We start from the raw sequence: 19,180 nt of genomic DNA on the forward strand, positions 1-19,180 counted from the left end.
AGAAAACAAACACATTATAAATATTTCCATCACCCTAACCCTAACTAAGGTATAAAAGGGTTTCTTTAAAGGGACACTTCACCCTTTTTGCAAAAAGAAATAATATGTTAATGACGTTTAGAAGATTTAGAACACTTTCCTGGGGGTCTTTATGTGTGTAATATGTGGTTTTAGATATTTTAGATTTTAGCAGTGAGCCCAGTGTCTCTGATGTCATCGACACTGGGCTCGCTTCCTTCCTGGACTACAATTCCTATAATGCTTTGGTGCACTGCTCCTCCTTGTGGATAGTGGGAGGGCTGTCTTACTGAGACAACATGTAGTCCAGGAAGTAAGTGAGCCCAGTGTCGATGGCCTCACTGGGCACTGGGCTCACTGATAGAATCTAAAATATCTAAACCCACATATTACACACATAAAGACCCCCAGGAAAGTGTTCTAAATCTTCTAAGCGTCATTAACATATGTTTCTGTGTCCCTTTAAGTTCCGAAAAAAACACCTCAATACAGACACTAATTTCTGTAGACTATAAACAATCAAAGTAATAAAAAAAAACTAACTCAACCGTCTCTGGAATCGACCATATTATGTACTATGATAATGTAACAATGTAAAGAACACACATGTCAACACACAGTGAACAGCTACACAAACCCAGCAGCTTGTCAGCACTTTACTGCACCATAATTTACTGCATATCAATGAACATAATAATTATTGCATAAATATTAATGAATATGACTTGTTAAAATCCTGACCAATGTGGACACACACACACTGATGCTCATATTGTACTACCAGTAACCTATGAGCTGGAGGGAATAATGCAAGAGAAAATAAACATGACATTCCACAATGTTGAATAGAAAATAAGATCCATACACAAAAATACATCACAATAAACTATTAACGTGTGTTTTATTCAGTCATGTTTGTCAGATTATGTAATTCCTCTGCTTTTGAATCATTGTCATCCTAGATTAGACTGCCTGATCATATGTGACTAAATTTGACTGAGGGACTGCCATTGGAGTTTTTTTTAATTTTCGTTTTTTCACGTCATATTAAAGCAGGGAATCATATCAAATTGACATATTGGTTGTTCAGTTTGACCCACCAGTTTTGGAGATATGGTTTATAGAGTATTGTCTTGCAGAAAACAATAAGTTGTGAAAACAGGCTTGAAAGGTTCACTTCTGTGGTCTCTAACATTACACCTAGCTACATGTTTAAGCATTTATTTCATATTTTCATGTCGATTTCAGCTCTGACACTTATTTCAGACATGCTCTATTATGTGAAGAGTCTGCCTGTGCTATTAACTCAACAAAAAAAAGCTGGAATTTGCGCGATGGCAGTCTCTCAGTCAAATCTGGTGACATATGTCATACACTAAAGGCTTGTGAGCACTTTACTGCATATCAATGAACATAATTATTGCATGAATGTTAATGCATATGACTTGTTAAATACTGACAAATGTGGACACACACTGATGCTCATATTGTACTACCAGTAACCTATGAGCTGGAGGGAATAATGCAAGATAAAATAAAAATGAAATCATGTTGAATAGAAAATAACATCCATACACAAGATACAAATTAAACTCAATCACAAGATACTATTAATGGGTATTTTATTCTGTCATGTTGATACTGTCAGATTACACATGTAATTCCTCTGCTTTTGCATAAATCATCCTGGATTAGACATTATGTCTTAAACTAAAGGCTTTTAGCCTGTATGAATCATCATGTGTGTTTTTAGATTACCTGCCTGAGTAAAGCCTGTACCACAAACTGTACAAGAGAATGGCCTTTCGCCTGTATGAATCCTCATGTGTCTTTTTAGATTACTTGTGTTAACACAGCCTTTACCACATACTGTACAAGGAAATGGCTTTTCACCCGTATGAGTCATCATGTGTGTTTTTAGATTACCCGTCACATTATAGCCTTTACCACATACTGTACAAGAGAAGGGCTTTTCACCTGTATGAGTCATCATGTGTGTTTTTAGATGACCCGTCATAGTAAAGCCTTTACCACATACTGTACAAGTATAGGGCTTTTCGCCTGTATGAGTCCTCATGTGTACTTTTAGACTACTCGTCTCAATAAAGCCTTTACCACATACTGTACAAGAGAATGGCTTTTCGCCTGTATGAATCCTCATGTGTGTTTTTAGATTACCCGTCACAGTAAAGCCTTTACCACATACTGTACAAGAGAATGGCTTTTCGCCTGTATGAATCCTCATGTGTCTTTTTAGATTACTTGTGTTAACACAGCCTTCACCACATACTCTACAAGAGAAGGGCTTTTCGCCTGTATGAGTCATCATGTGTGTTTTTAGATTACCCGTCACATTATAGCCTTTACCACATACTGTACAAGAGAAGGGCTTTTCACCTGTATGAGTCATCATGTGTGTTTTTAGATGACCCGTCCGAGTAAAGCCTGTACCACATACTGTACAAGGAAATGGCTTTTCGCCTGTATGAGTCCTCATGTGTACTTTTAGACTACCCGTCACATTATAGCCTTTACCACATACTGTACAAGAGAAGGGCTTTTCACCTGTATGAGTCATCATGTGTGTTTTTAGATTACCCGTCACAGTAAAGCCTTTACCACATACTGTACAAGAGAATGGCTTTTCGCCTGTATGAATCCTCATGTGTCTTTTTAGATTACTTGTGTTAACACAGCCTTCACCACATACTCTACAAGAGAAGGGCTTTTCGCCTGTATGAGTCATCATGTGTGTTTTTAGATTACCCGTCACAGTAAAGCCTTTACCACATACTGTACACGAAAATGGTTTTTCGCCTGTATGAATCATCATGTGTCTTTTTAGATGTGGCTTTAGATTAAACATTTTGCCACACTCTGTACAGCTAAAAGGTTTCTTCCCTGTGTGACTCCTCATGGAGTCAGGATGTTTTGATGATTTCAGGTCCTGGGACAGCTTGTGCTGTCCTCCCACATTTTGTGTGTTTTGTGATTTCAGTGTGTTTAAAGCTGACTGATCTGTCCTAGTCTCCTCCAACTCATCACTGTCTTCAGTGTCAGATTCAGAACAATGTGAAGAGAGGAGCTGCTCATCACTAGTTGGTTGTGATGTTCCACAGTCCTCTACATCAGCTTGTGTTTTCATGTGTTCAGTTGAGGTGCCGGCTACAGGCTCTGTCTCTCTGTTTTCATCATCATCATCTTCACTTTTCACTGCTAGTAATGTCAATGTTGACCCACCAGCCTCTTCTGGTCTTTGAAGTAGCTCCTCCTGTTCTTCTTTAATGTGTGGAGGTTGTGGTTCTTCCTGGGCCAGACTGGAGCTCCTCTCCTCTTCAGGTGGAGCCTCCACTTTACACACAGGGAGGTGCAGAAAGTCTAGAAAAGAATAATACAAAGAGACTCTATAACAGGTTTGAATCTTGTAGTGCAGAGTAGTGGCTGTAAGAGGTATCAACAGATTGAAAAATTTAACATTGAAATGTGACGGTGAACTGACTGTGCTGTAAATAGTGTGGCCGTTGTTTCTTTACATTGCAGCACTCTCATAGAAGATGTGAGACGAGCTGAATGAGAGGTAGTCATTATCATAGATATATATGAGAAAGGCTAGATGACACGTCCCCGCTGCTGGCCAATGGAGAGTGACGTTATAGAAGGGGTAGATGACTCGCCCCTGCTGCTGGCAAATGGAGAGGGACGTTATAGAAAGGCTAGATGACTCGTCCCCGCTGCTGGCCAATGGAGCGTGACGTCGCCGCATGTCGGCCATCTTGCTAAAGGTAGCTCGCCCACTCACAGCATTGTGTCTGTGTAGCATGTACTTGAGTGGTGCAAACCACTTCAACAACCAGCTTTGTCTGTACCCGTGTACCTGTACGTGTACCTGTACGTGGGACCCAAAGATATGAGCATGGTTACTATGGTCACTGACATTACGTCAGACCACAGCTGATCAGGCTATATAAGACCTTGCACCAACAGTTTGGTTTGTTATAAACGTCAGATGATACTGCATACTTATAATGGACTTTCATATAAAAAGGATTTAAGCAGATAAGCATCCTGAATCATAGCCATGTTGATGGCGTTTGTAATAAACCAACCCATTTGTAAATCTGTCAAGATTTCAGCGAGTTAAGAGTATTTTTGTTTGGGCTGATTACCAGCTACCATAGAATGTACCAGAAAAGTTCACTGTAGCAAGATGGCCGACTGGTGAACGACGCCTTTTTTCTCACTGGTACCCGTTCCAGAGACCATATTACACCAGTCCTCCGTGACCTTCACTGGCTCCCAGGCAAACAAAGAATCCATTTCAAAACACTCCTGACCACCTACAAAGCACTTAACAACCTGGCTCCCCTCCAAACCTTCAAAACATGGATGCACCTGGGACGTATCCTCAGTGATGTATCCCAAGGTCATCAGGGTTTCGGGTCTCCCAACATCATACCCCTCACTCAGGTGACCCAGCCGGGGTGATCAAGTCCCGACTTACGTCCCAGTAGTTACCCTCGATCAGTCCCATTAGGGAAAAACCAGGGCCACACAATTCGTTCTTCCTGAACTACTCTGCCAGGACTGGGAGGTACCATTCTGGCGCGTGGAAGGACTAGGCTCTGTGGGTTGACTCCTGTCCGGGCCCCTCCTACGTCTCACCAGGTCCACTCCTGCTCTCACTAGGTCAGGCCCTGTGCGTTGCACCAGACTCCCAGCACCAGGCACTTTATTCAGGAATGGTGGATTCTCGAGCCGCAACGGTTCCGCAGGCTCCACCTTGCTTTTGGTGGTGCCGCAGGCTCCGCTTGAGGCTTGAATGGCCCTCCTAAAGGCCTCACCGTGGGTTTGTTGGGCTTCTTCCTCACGGAAGACACAGGCTAGGGCGCCAACCCATACTGCTCCCGGGTGCCGTCTACTTTCTGGCTGCCACCCGTCTCTCCGGTGGTCACCAGACTATTCCTGGTTGTCACGTAGTCTATTCCTATGAGTCACTATAAATAGAATAACTAAAACAAAACACATACATACATGGATGCACCTGGGACGTATCCTCAGTGATGTATCCCAAGGTCATCAGGGTTTCGGGTCTCCCAACATCATACCCCTCACTCAGGTGACCCAGCCGGGGTGATCAAGTCCCGACTTACGTCCCAGTAGCTACCGTCGATCAGTCCCATTAGGGAAAAACCAGGGCCACACAATCCGTTCCTCCTGAACTACTCTGCCGGGACTGGGAGGTACCATTCTGGCGCGTGGAAGGACTAGGCTCTGTGGGTTGACTCCTGTCCGGGCCCCTCCTACGTCTCACCAGGTCCACTCCTGCTCTCACCAGGTCAGGCCCTGTGCGTTGCACCAGACTCCCAGCACCAGGCACTTTATTCAGGAATGGTGGATTCTCGAGCCGCAACGGTTCCGCAGGCTCCACCTTGCCCTTGGTGGTGCTGCAGGCTCCGCTTGAGGCTTGAATGGCCCTCCTAAAGGCCTCACCGTGGGTTTGTTGGGCTTCTTCCTCACGGAAGACACAGGCTGGGGCGCCAACCCATACTGCTCCCGGGTTCCGTCTACTTTCCGGCTGCCACCCGTCTCTCCGGTGGTCACCAGACTATTCCTGGTTGTCACGTAGTCTATTCCTATGAGTCACTATGAATAGAATAACTAAAACAAAATACATACATACATGGATGCACCTGGGACGTATCCTCAGTGATGTATCCCAAGGTCATCAGGGTTTCGGGTCTCCCAACATCATACCCCTCACTCAGGTGACCCAGCCGGGGTGATCAAGTCCCGACTTACGTCCCAGTAGCTACCCTCGATCAGTCCCATTAGGGAAAAACCAGGGCCACACAATCCGTTCCTCCTGAACTACTCTGCCGGGACTGGGAGGTACCATTCTGGCGCGTGGAAGGACTAGGCTCTGTGGGTTGACTCCTGCTCTCACTAGGTCAGGCCCTGTGCGTTGCACCAGACTCCCAGCACCAGGCACTTTATTCAGGAATGGTGGATTCTCGAGCCGCAACGGTTCCGCAGGCTCCACCTTGCTTTTGGTGGTGCCGCAGGCTCCGCTTGAGGCTTGAATGGCCCTCCTAAAGGCCTCACCGTGGGTTTGTTGGGCTTCTTCCTCACGGAAGACACAGGCTAGGGCGCCAACCCATACTGCTCCCGGGTGCCGTCTACTTTCTGGCTGCCACCCGTCTCTCCGGTGGTCACCAGACTATTCCTGGTTGTCACGTAGTCTATTCCTATGAGTCACTATAAATAGAATAACTAAAACAAAACACATACATACATGGATGCACCTGGGACGTATCCTCAGTGATGTATCCCAAGGTCATCAGGGTTTCGGGTCTCCCAACATCATACCCCTCACTCAGGTGACCCAGCCGGGGTGATCAAGTCCCGACTTACGTCCCAGTAGCTACCGTCGATCAGTCCCATTAGGGAAAAACCAGGGCCACACAATCCGTTCCTCCTGAACTACTCTGCCGGGACTGGGAGGTACCATTCTGGCGTGTGGAAGGACTAGGCTCTGTGGGTTGACTCCTGTCCGGGCCCCTCCTACGTCTCACCAGGTCCACTCCTGCTCTCACCAGGTCAGGCCCTGTGCGTTGCACCAGACTCCCAGCACCAGGCACTTTATTCAGGAATGGTGGATTCTCGAGCCGCAACGGTTCCGCAGGCTCCACCTTGCCCTTGGTGGTGCTGCAGGCTCCGCTTGAGGCTTGAATGGCCCTCCTAAAGGCCTCACCGTGGGTTTGTTGGGCTTCTTCCTCACGGAAGACACAGGCTGGGGCGCCAACCCATACTGCTCCCGGGTTCCGTCTACTTTCCGGCTGCCACCCGTCTCTCCGGTGGTCACCAGACTATTCCTGGTTGTCACGTAGTCTATTCCTATGAGTCACTATAAATAGAATAACTAAAACAAAATACATACATACATGGATGCACCTGGGACGTATCCTCAGTGATGTATCCCAAGGTCATCAGGGTTTCGGGTCTCCCAACATCATACCCCTCACTCAGGTGACCCAGCCGGGGTGATCAAGTCCCGACTTACGTCCCAGTAGCTACCCTCGATCAGTCCCATTAGGGAAAAACCAGGGCCACACAATCCGTTCCTCCTGAACTACTCTGCCGGGACTGGGAGGTACCATTCTGGCGCGTGGAAGGACTAGGCTCTGTGGGTTGACTCCTGTCCGGGCCCCTCCTACGTCTCACCAGGTCCACTCCTGCTCTCACCAGGTCAGGCCCTGTGCGTTGCACCAGACTCCCAGCACCAGGCACTTTATTCAGGAATGGTGGATTCTCGAGCCGCAACGGTTCCGCAGGCTCCACCTTGCCCTTGGTGGTGCTGCAGGCTCCGCTTGAGGCTTGAATGGCCCTCCTAAAGGCCTCACCGTGGGTTTGTTGGGCTTCTTCCTCACGGAAGACACAGGCTGGGGCGCCAACCCATACTGCTCCCGGGTTCCGTCTACTTTCCGGCTGCCACCCGTCTCTCCGGTGGTCACCAGACTATTCCTGGTTGTCACGTAGTCTATTCCTATGAGTCACTATAAAAAGAATAACTAAAACAAAATACATACATACATGGATGCACCTGGGACGTATCCTCAGTGATGTATCCCAAGGTCATCAGGGTTTCGGGTCTCCCAACATCATACCCCTCACTCAGGTGACCCAGCCGGGGTGATCAAGTCCCGACTTACGTCCCAGTAGCTACCCTCGATCAGTCCCATTAGGGAAAAACCAGGGCCACACAATCCGTTCCTCCTGAACTACTCTGCCGGGACTGGGAGGTACCATTCTGGCGCGTGGAAGGACTAGGCTCTGTGGGTTGACTCCTGTCCGGGCCCCTCCTACGTCTCACCAGGTCCACTCCTGCTCTCACCAGGTCAGGCCCTGTGCGTTGCACCAGACTCCCAGCACCAGGCACTTTATTCAGGAATGGTGGATTCTCGAGCCGCAACGGTTCCGCAGGCTCCACCTTGCCCTTGGTGGTGCAATTTGCTTTACCCAGCTAACCCTTTTCAATGTTTTTAATGTTTTTAGCTCTTAGTGTTTATTTATTTTTCCTAATAAAGTAGTTTTTATTTTTGTTGTTACCCCTGCCCCCCATGTAAAGCATCTTTGTTTACTCAGAAAAGCGCTATACGAGTTTGAGATATTATTATAATATGTCTATGGTCATTATTATTTATTCCATCTAGCCTTTATGTCTATGGTCATTATTATTTATAAAGTAAAAGTAGTAGTAAAAGTTAATAGTAAGCCTTGCCGAGCCATGAGGCCCATGGGCAGGAGCCTATCTCCTGTTTCTGTAGCGTGAGGCAGCTTGATGTACAAGTACACCCCCTAGACATGACGCTAGTATATCGCAGGGACTTACCCAAAATCCAACCCTTGATGCTGAGTGCCAAGCAGGGAGGCACTGGGTCCCATTTATATAGTCTTTGGTATGACCCGGCCGGGGATAGTTAATAGTATACTGAAGTAGAATTAACTGCAAAGCTTCAGTGAACGCATTAATACATTTACAACCAAACCATCGTCCCATTCAGAATACATTTAGATCAATGCATCGATGTAGTCACATTGTTAATGCTTAAGTCGATAACCGATTCATATTGGTTCATATATTTTCACCTTCAGTACCGACCCACTGTCACCAATAAAATAAATAGACATCTTTACACCCTCAGTACCGACCCACTTTCACCAATAAAATAAATAAAGACATCTTTACACCCTCAGTACCGACCCACTTTCACCAATAAAATAAATAAAGACAGATTGCTTTAAACTTACTGGGATCCATGTGGTCTTCAGGTTCATGTTTAAGGTAGTCTTCAGGTTCCTGTTTAAGGTGGTCTTCAGGTTCCTGTTTAAGGTGGTCTTCAGGTTCCTGTTTAAGGTGGTATTCAGGTTCCTGTTCAAGGTGGTCTTCAGGTTCCTGTTCAAGGTGGTCTTCAGGTTCCTGTTCAAGGTGGTCTTCAGGTTCATGTTCAAGGTGGTCTTCAGGTTCCTGTTTAAGGTGGTCTTCAGGTTCCTGTTCATGGTGGTCTTCAGGTTCCTGTTTAAGGTGGTCTTCAGGTTCCTGTTTAAGGTGGTCTTCAGGTTCCTGTTCAAGGTCGTCTTCAGGTTCCTGTTTAATATAACCAGTCGTGGCTGGAGAACTGATCTTCACCTGCAGACTGGACTCCACACACTGCTCTAAAATGAAGGAATACAATAAATACTTTAAAGATGGAGTGCCACATAGGGCTGGGTGCAATAACCGCAATATCACCATACCGCCGGTATGTAACGCATACCGCGGTGTCGGGTTCATTACCGCGTTTTTTTTTTCATTTAATTTATTTAAACTTTTTTTATATAGGCCTACGGGTGCATATGGTGTTGTATAAAATTAAAACAAAAGTTAACCATAATAAACAAGTATCATTGTTTAGTGTCTGATTATTTATGAACATATCATGAATCATGATGCTAGACTAGGCTAACCTGTATGGTATTGGCTTCGCGTTCGGGGGCGGGATTGTGTCGGCTCCTTAATAGCAGACCCACAAGCTAAGATCGCCTCTCGACTCGAGGCAGTGTTAGCTTGTAAATCAGTTATCTTGAGCAAGACACGGACAGGGACAGTCCATTATAAAACGTATGGGGGGTTTCTTGTGTGTGCCACTGCCTGTCTGAGTTGAGTCGACCAATCCAGTCAACTTCCGCTCAACGTGTTTCTCCTCTCCAAACAATAAATGGCAACTGGAGGTGGAGGTGTTGTTGTCGATATAACGAAATTGATTACTAAGCCAAATGTCACAGCGTCTATTTGGAAATATTTTGGGTTTATACCAGACGACAACGGCAAGCCAAAAAATGTGGATGAGGTTATTTTCCGCATCTGTGGCGCCAAGATTCCTGCTCGTCGTGGAAATACAACAAACCCCAGGACGCATCTCAGAGTAAGCCATCCTGCAAAGTTTGCTGAGTCGAAGCACGGCGCCGATGGCGGCGAAAGCAGTTCTACTTCTGGAAATGAAGGACATAGCAGGCGACAGCTAGGAGTCTCCGAGTCCTATGCTAGAGTGGCAAAATACGAGCGAGACAGCAACCGATGGCGTAAGCTCACCGACAGCGTGGTACGCTACTTGGCTGAAGAAACCGTACCATTTCGCACCGTGGATAAAGGGGCATTCATGGACATGTTGTACACGTTCGACAGACAATATACACTACCTGACAGAAAATACTTTTCTGGGAAAGCAGTGCCGGGTTTGTATGATGCGATGAGAGAAGATGTCGAGCAGGAGCTGAAGGACGTTTCCTTCTACTCGTTGACAACCGATTTGTGGTCAAGCGTAAACATGATGCCCTACATGAGCCTTACGGTACACTACTTGACCAAAGAGTGGGTGTTAAAAGTGAAGTGCTTGGAGACAGAGTTTCTACCAGAAAGCCACACTGCAGTACATTTGGCTGAAGCCCTCAGAGAAGCCCTCCAACGCTGGCAACTGGATGAGAAGCGACTGGCTTGCATTACTACGGATAATGGAGCCAACATAGTTGCTGCTATTCGAGACCTTGGGTGGACATGGCTAAACTGCTTTGGCCACAATTTGCATTTGGCTGTAACCAATGCATTGAAGGCGGAGGATGCCAGGACATCCCGAGCACTCGGCATGTGCAAAGGTCTCGTGAGAACCTTTTCATAAAAAAGAAAAAGCTCAGGGAAACACTGAAGGACCTCAACCCAAACCTTGAAACTCCTGCCAAAGGTTTAGTCATGGTGAGTTAAAGTTGTTCTTAATTTCATATTTCTTAATCAATAGTCAATAGTTATCGACGTATTTTATTAAATATATAGGCCTAATATAATAATGGGAATCTCAAAGTGATACAATGAGCAAATGCAAAAAAATAAAAGTATATACGTTAAATAAAATCACACCCGAGTGAAGTGAGGGGCGCTAATATATTAACTCATGTTGCTATGGTTGGGTGATGTAATGGTGATGTAAAACAAACACGGACAAAATAAACATTAAACTCTGCTCGTCACCTGGCCTGACGCAGAACAGGCTCATAGTGCCCTCTATCACAGATTCCCTCTCTGAGGAGAACTCAGTCACAGGCTCTTCTGTGAAACCAGTGTTGCAGCTGTTAAACGAGGAAATTCTCGCAACGACTGAGCCACAAGACACCGAGTTAACGGTAAACCTGAGGAAGAAGATGCTTGATGTCTTGAATGCGAAGTACGCAGACCCTAAACTACAGCATTTGTTGGCAAAGGCATCGTTTCTTGATCCCAGACACAAGGGCTGCATCCCAGCTGATGAAGTGAAAGATGTCATACTCGAAGAGATATTAGCCGAAATGGCTGACGAAGAGAGGCTCAGGCGTGATGATGATGGTGCCATGCCCAGGGCCAGGGCCTCAGATGGAGATGATGATGATGATGCCCCTCCACGTGCACCACCTCCTATCAAAAAGAGGACTCTGGCTGACCTTCTGAGCCAACGGAAACAAAGGGCCTCCATTCCGATCCCCAAGAGAATCCGTGCAGACACAGAGCTCACGAGATATATCCAGGAGGAAGCCATTGATGATCATGATGATCCGCTCATCTGGTGGAAGCACAATGAGGCCAGATTCCCTCTCTTGTCCAAGCTTGCCAGAAAGTACATGACCGTATGTGCTACAAGCACTGCGTCGGAGCGTGTGTTCAGTGCTGCTGGCAGGGTGGTGACACCAATGAGGGCCTGCCTTAAGCCAGAAAAAGTCAACATGTTGGTTTGCCTGGCAAGAAACCTGAAAAGTGAACGTGAGGCTAGAAAAAGATCAGCCAAAGCTGCCTTGCGTGCCTAGTTAGATGGGCTATTTCATGTCAAGGACATTATATTATGTTCTTGGAACATATGTTTCGTTTTATTTACTTACTTACTTACTACTTTACTTGAAAAAGAGCAGCCAAAGCTGCCTTGTGTGCCTAGTTAGATGGGCTATTTCATGTCAAGGACATTATATTATGTTCTTGGAACATATTTGTTCTGTTTTATTTACTTACTTACTTACTACTTGTTTACTTACTTACTTACTACTTACTACTTGAAAAAGAGCAGCCAAAGCTGCCTTGTGTGCCTAGTTAGGATGGGCTATTTCATGTCAAGGTCTCAAGGACATATTATGTTCTTGGAACATATTTGTTCCATTTTATTTACTTACTTACTTACTACTTTACTTGAAAAAGAGCAGCCAAAGCTGCCTTGCGTGCCTACTGCCTAGTTAGATGGGCTTTATGTTCCCATTTCGACCTGAGGACGATTCTACAAAATGTGTTCTAAATCCTGGCAGTTTTCAGAAAACCCTATGTTTCTATATCAGTGCCACTGATATAGATGATTATTCAGTGGTTTTCATTTTCAAACTATTTCATGTCAAAGTCCAAGGACATTATATTATGTTCCTGGAACATATTTGTTCTGTTTTATTTACTTACTTACTTTACCTACTACTTACTAGTTGTTGCATTATACTGTGAATTTGCACTACACCCTACAGCAGAGCATTGCACTATATTGCCTAAATGGCTGTTTTTTGTTTTGTTTGTTTGTGCTTGAACATATTTTTGCACTGAAATAATTCTTTTTTCAAAGAATTGTTGTGATACTGTGAGACTGTGACTGACTTTGCAATTTGCATTTACTTAAATTGTTTCTGCTGGATTTGCTCTGCAGCAGCAGAAGTGCACTGTCTGTGACCTTACTTGATACTGTACTAGTCTAGTAGGCTTACTAGGCTAGACTAGTTCTGCGCTAAATTTGCCTATGCCTTTTTTTTGTTTTTTTATTGTTGTGCTGCTGTTCAATGGCTAATGGCTATGAATAAATCGTATTTGGAAATTGTTGGTTCATGTTAATGACTTTAATGTAAATATCTCCAGTATACAATTACAGACAGTGTATAATGTTTTGTATAGCCTAAAGAACGTCAACTGGCAAAACTTTACTTTACTGGTAAAATGTCGCCATCTATTGCTTATATTAAATAAGCAGTAGATGGCGACATTTTACCATCTCCCAAGAATCGCATGGTCTATGGAATTGCTCTTTTCTTTTTTCGACTTAGCTATTTATATTTCGCACGGTATCGCACCTATAGCATTCACAGGTTTGTTCATGTTGAATTGATTGATTTGAAATAGCTTGGCTCGGAGTACATCACCATTATAATGTAATACTTCCGCGTATCACCTGTCAAAAAAGCTGATCTACAAGCTCACCTCCGAGCTTGGAGATCTGCCATTTCCGGCGTCGATTCACGTGATGGTCACGGAAGACGGCACTGTCGCAAACAAATACGACAGTTTGATCTGCAAAATGTTTTTTTTATCTGAGACGAGACTTTCCAAATAATCTTTCACGGATTACATTAATGTCATGATCATGGATGGCCCTGCAATTTCTTTACTATACCGCGTTGGAATATAAACATTTGGAACGATGATTTGCAGCGTGACTACGAGACGAGCAAACATCAGCAGGTAAATAAAACAAGCAATACAACTTGCGAGGCTACCGTGGCATCATAATAACATGGTGAATCATGATAATCATTTATTTTTGCCAGAAAGTGATGTCATATTAAATGTTCATTGATGAGGTCCATTCAGTATCAGTAAAGACAGACGAGGTTCACGTTAAAGTAAACTTCAAGTTCTTTATTGTTAATCTTTGTAGGCTACAGGTATTGTCCGGCTTCCTTAAAAGTAAAGCAGCAGCATAGGTGATAAGTAAACGACGGGACCTTAATAAAACCGCCATTAAATCGAATAAAAAAATGACATCTGGGGTCCGCGGTGCATACATTGTGCTGAGCTGCTCTATACATCTCCGTACACGGTGTTTTACCGGATTGTGCTGACTGCTGAGCTGCTCTATACATCTCCGTACACGGTGTTCCACCGGACTGAATAACACTATAAAACCGGAGGGGGGGGGGGGGGGGTGCGGTAATTACCGCCATACCGGCGGTATGGGGCCGACAATAACCGCGGTAATAAAACTCCCATACCGCCCCAGCCCTAGTGCCACAATATCTTTCCAGTTTTTCACGTGTCTATGAGGTGACAGCACTTCATTAGACCCCCTGGTGTGTTTCGTATGTGCAATGGTGTATTCGCTTTGTATTTAGGGTACTTCCTGGAGGCTGGAACCCTTGACAGTCAATGAAATAAACACTGATGTGTGTCGTAAGTGTGACGTATAATTAGCGCACGCACCCACGCACCTCCCCCTATATTCTTTAATACGACAACCTCTGTGGGCAGAGCTGCCACATACACAAGTGTGCATTTTGAACACAGCGGCGGCAGGGTGCTCTGAGTCTGTACCAAACTGTGTGACAGCTGTCAGTCATTTGATTTTGACACATTACCAGCTGACAGCAGGCGTGAGCAATGGCTGAATTAAGCAATATTACACGAGAGGGTGTTCTTTATCGTCATTAATGCACGCCTGCGGTGCCGTAGGAACTCGCCAGAAAGTAGCAGGTCATAACATGTCGCTTGTTAGATTAGAATCGATAAAGTGATATTTGATTTTATAATACCTGCGAGAGTGTCACAGCTCATCTCCCAGTCTAGTAAGGTCAATGATGACACATCAGCCTCCTCCTCCTGTTCTTCTTTAATGTGTGGAGGTTGTGGTTCCTCCTGGACCAGACTGGATGTCCTCTGATGTTGTGGAGGTTGTGGTTCCTCCTGGACCAGACTGGATCTCCACTTCTCATATTCAGATGAAACCTCTTTACACACAGACAGAAGGAGGAGAGAATAGGTTAGCATCAGCTCAACAACTCAAATGCTTTTTTATCATGTCAGGATGACATTGTTTAAAAAACACAAGTAGAGGCTCCTGGAATAGGCAAGCCTGTGTCTGTGTGTCCGCACTTGTTTTGTTTTTTTACTTCATCTGAACAACAACTATTCTCTATGAGGCAATAAGGGCCTTTCTCTGCCTCACCCCTCCCATTTGTTTATATTGTGTTTAGGATCCAAGATGGCCGCAGCACCAGGAGGGGGTGGGGCGGAGGTGAGGGGGTGGGGTCGACATATGCCCTTACTGGGCTGCGTTCACACATTCAAGACACCAGTCTTGTGTCTGCGTTTAATGGCTGCTCCAATGCATTTCCAATGGAAGCCCATATGGTTTGACCAAACATTTTGTTTGATGGGGAGGAGGGGGGCAGAACACATCCATCAAAGCTGTGTTCAGACACAAGGCAAGTGTCTTGAATGCAGCCCAGAAAGGGCATATGTTGACCCCGCCCACTCACCTCCGCCCCACCCCCTCCTGGTGCTGTGGCCATCTTGGAAACTAAACACATGGGAGAAGGGTGGGGCCGAGAAAGGCCCTTATTCTATGGGCAATATCGGTAGAAGGCGCAGTGGAGTAACTAAAGGTATTTATTTCCCGGTACAAATTATAAATTGTACCTGCAGTGTGTAGTTTGGTGTGTGTGTATGTGTGTGTGTGTGTGTGTGTGTGTAACTGGAATGTCTGGATGACATTAAAGCCTGGATGGCTTTACATTTTTTAAATTTGAATGAGAGCAAAACAGAGATTATGATTGTTAAACCCAGTCTTGCTGCAAATATGTCCGAAGTGGACCTCGGCCCCCTGGCACAATACATTAAACCCACCGTAACCAACCTTGGTGTAAGAATGGACAGTGATTTTTTAATGGATAAACAGGTGAATTTAGTTTTAAAAACCGCTTTTTTCCAGCTCAGGATTTTATCTAAGGTGAAGCCTTTTTTAACTTTTTTAGATTTTGAAAAAGTCATACATGCTTTTATCACTACCCGCCTGGATTACTGCAATGCACTTTATGTTGGGGCTAGCCAGGGCTGCATTTATAGATTGCAACTAGTGCAAAATGCTGCTGCACGCCTTCTGACAGGTACAAGAAGGCGTGACCACATTTCCCCCATTTTAGCTTCACTGCACTGGCTCCCTGTTTGTTTTAGGATCAAGTTTAAGATTTTATTGCTTGTTTTTAAATCCCTTAATGGGCTAGCACCTCCCTATATTTCAGATCTTTTAAAATTGTATGTCCCAGAAAGATCATTGAGATCAGCAAACAAACTTCTGCTGGAGGTCCCAAAGGCAAAACTGAGACTTAGGGGAGATCGTGCCTTTTCCGTAGCTGCCCCTAAACTGTGGAATGAACTCCCCCTCTCTGTAAAACTGTCCCCCTCTATCCCTATTTTTAAATCCCGTCTTAAAACACTTTTTTATTCCCAAGCTTTTACCCCAGAGTGAGTTATTTTTTATTTATTTTATTTTTATCTTTTGTTTTATTGTTTGTTTTGTTTTTCTCCACCCTGTTGTATATTTGTATCTCTATAATATGTTTTTGACAATGTTGTGCACTTTTATTTGTGTTTTTTGTTATGTTATGTAAAGCACTTTGGTCAACTCTGTTGTTTTTAAACGTGCTCTATAAATAAAGTTGGATTGGATTGGATTGGATTGCAGTGTGTAGTTTGGTGTGTGTGTGTGTGTGTGTGTGTGTGCAGAGCCGGACTAACAATGGAACTAGGTGGAGCTTAAGCGCCAGGGCCCGAAGCTTGCAGGGCCCGGTACGAGACTATAGGTACAACTGTTGCTTCTGTCGAAAAATATAACGCAACACAGGAACCCCCGCTAGTGTTTTTGGTCTTCTCGTCTGACAGTTTCTGTAGCAGCCCGATACTAGCAGCAAGGGGGGGGCTTGGGGGGGTTCCCGACGGCTGCGCGTTGCTTCCTCCTCCGACAGAGGGGAAGCGAGTAAGCGACGCCGTCAGAAGCCCCCTCGCTCTAGAAGGCCCCCTCTCTCAGACCGACCAACGTGTGTTGTTGTTGCGACAATAACATAGCCTACAGCCTATGTAAGAGGAATATAAACACAAGACCTTGGCGTAAACATATTTACCCTGCTCTAATGCAACAAAAGTGTGTTCTTACATCCTCCATTTCACGATTTCAGCACTCGTGAGTAAATTAATGTAATTGCTAATTTGCTATTATGAAAGTTTTCAGTGACGTTGCGCCCACCACAACTTGGTTGCATTGTCGTCAATAATTAATCTGTCTTTAAAACGTTCTAATATTAATATAGCATATTGACATTGTCTGTTACACACGTTATATGGACCATGTAACAACAGCACTGTTTGCAAATGTAGCTACATTTGTTGGCCACAAAGACAATTTAGACAAAACATGCTGCTGCATGTTTATTGTTAATGACTGTATTAATAACCATAAAGTAATCTCCTAGTCCTAGCCGCAATTTGAATTTGCAACTCTAGATTTTTTTATAATGGGATGAATCTAGAGTTGCAATACCCTCCATTGACTCCCCACTCATCATTTTGCGTTTGCGATCTGCTTGTCTTAAACGACGTTAAACTCACCAACATTGCAGCTGTAGTCCAAGCTTGAATTATTCTCTTTCAATCTGCCGAGCTTGTTTTTCATAAAAATCCCCCGTAGACATGTTATGAGCTACTTTCTGTCAAGAAATTCTGTGCAAGTGATTATTTTTCTAAGTGCTGGAGTTTGGAAGCGCTCGTCGTAAGTCACTGAACATCCCTGCATGCATCTGTTTCGCATTTGCACATAATGCAGGAGGCAGCAGCGCGACCCCTTAAGACAAACGAGTGCTTCCAAACTCCAACATTTCTTCTTATTGACAGAAAGTAGCTCATAACATGTCTACGGGGGATTTTTATGAAAAACAAGCTCGGCAGATTGAAAGAGAATAATTCAAGCTTGGACTACAGCTGCAAAGTTGGTGAGTTTAACGTCGTTTAAGACAAGCAGATCGCAAACGCAAAATGATGAGTGGGGAGCCAATGGAGGGTATTGCAACTCTAGATTCATCCCATTATAAAAAAATCTAGAGTTGCAAATTGCGGCTACTCCTAGTCCTTACATAATAGTTTAGCAGAGACTGAAGTTGGAAAGGCTGTGCCCAGTGCGGCTGTGTCTTGTGTGTCAGCGGGCAGCGCAGGCAGTAGTGGATATGCGCTAAACGGCGAAATGCATGTTAATTAATTAATTAATTAATTGGCTGAATCTGTAGGGCCTTTTGATTTTGAGAAGCGCCAGGGCCTTGAGAGGGGTTGATCCGTCACTGTGTGTGTGTGTGTGTGTGTACCTGCAGTGTGTAGTTTAGTGTTGTGTCTAACACATACCTGCAGTGTGTAGATCGATGTCCATATCAAAATCAATGTCCAGCAGTTTGTTCTGTTTCTCCAGCAGAATCTCTAGTGTCTCCATCTCTCTCTGGAAGAGGCTGCACATCCACACCGCGGCCACACGGAGGCGCTCCAATACAAACACTCTGACATGATCATCAAGCTTCACACAACAAACATCAGGACCACGCTGCTGTTTGTCCAAAACACACAATATGTCCTCTCCCACCACTGACGTCATGTGTTCATGTATCTTCAGCCGTACAGCCATTTGACTCGTTTTACCTCCTTTAGGAGACATTTAAACCAAATAGACTCTCTTCGAAACTACTGCTGTTTCCTTGGCTTCAACGCTGACAAATTGAACTCGATGCTGGGCTGAATGAGTGAGGATACACCGCTGGAGTGCCAAGAGATGATTTCGGGTCGTCACGTTTCAGTGACACCGAAGAACCGACTTAATGTAATATAAACATAGGCTATATAATGTGTAAATGTCTCTGTTCCTACTGTAATATAGAATGTGTGTTAAATATACTTATAACTTATAGGCAATAGTGTGTAAGAGACTATCTTCCAAACTACCCCTGTTTCCTTGGCTTCAACGCCGACAAATGGAACTCGAAGCTGGGCTGAATGAAGGAGGAAACACCGCTGGAGTCCCGAGGCCGAGATGGCTTCAGTTGTTAAGACTCGGCCGTACCTTGAGCTAGCTCTCCTGGCGTGGCTGCTCCAGAGAGTTGGAGATCGGGGGTCGATTCCAGCTCAGGGTGATAAACGTTACGTTGTTAAATATACTTACAACTTATAGAATGTGGAAAATGTCTCTTTTCTCTAGATGAGGATCAACAAAGAGCTTCTCTCCGATTCCGCCATTACGCTGAAAACACACATTCACACAACACGCATCGACTTCCG

General features: G+C 44.8%; 1 protein-coding gene across 1 annotated transcript; it reads right to left on the reverse strand.

Moving 5' to 3' along the window:
* Positions 1-1,284: 1,284 nt before the first annotated feature.
* Positions 1,285-19,130, reverse strand: LOC306917696 (uncharacterized protein). The gene is made up of 4 exons (XM_079530605.1): positions 18,260-19,130; positions 14,626-14,820; positions 8,827-9,231; positions 1,285-3,396 (listed from the first exon to the last, which is right to left on the reverse strand). The coding sequence occupies exons 3-4, from the start codon at positions 9,073-9,075 to the stop codon at positions 3,244-3,246; spliced, it is 402 nt and encodes a 133-aa protein (XP_079386731.1). The 5' UTR covers positions 9,076-9,231; positions 14,626-14,820; positions 18,260-19,130; the 3' UTR covers positions 1,285-3,243.
* Between the last annotated feature and the right edge of the window lie 50 nt (positions 19,131-19,180).

The sequence above is a fragment of the Electrona antarctica genome (assembly GCF_951216825.1).
Source record: "Electrona antarctica genome assembly, contig: SUPER_24_unloc_1, whole genome shotgun sequence".
Lineage (NCBI taxonomy): Eukaryota > Metazoa > Chordata > Actinopteri > Myctophiformes > Myctophidae > Electrona > Electrona antarctica.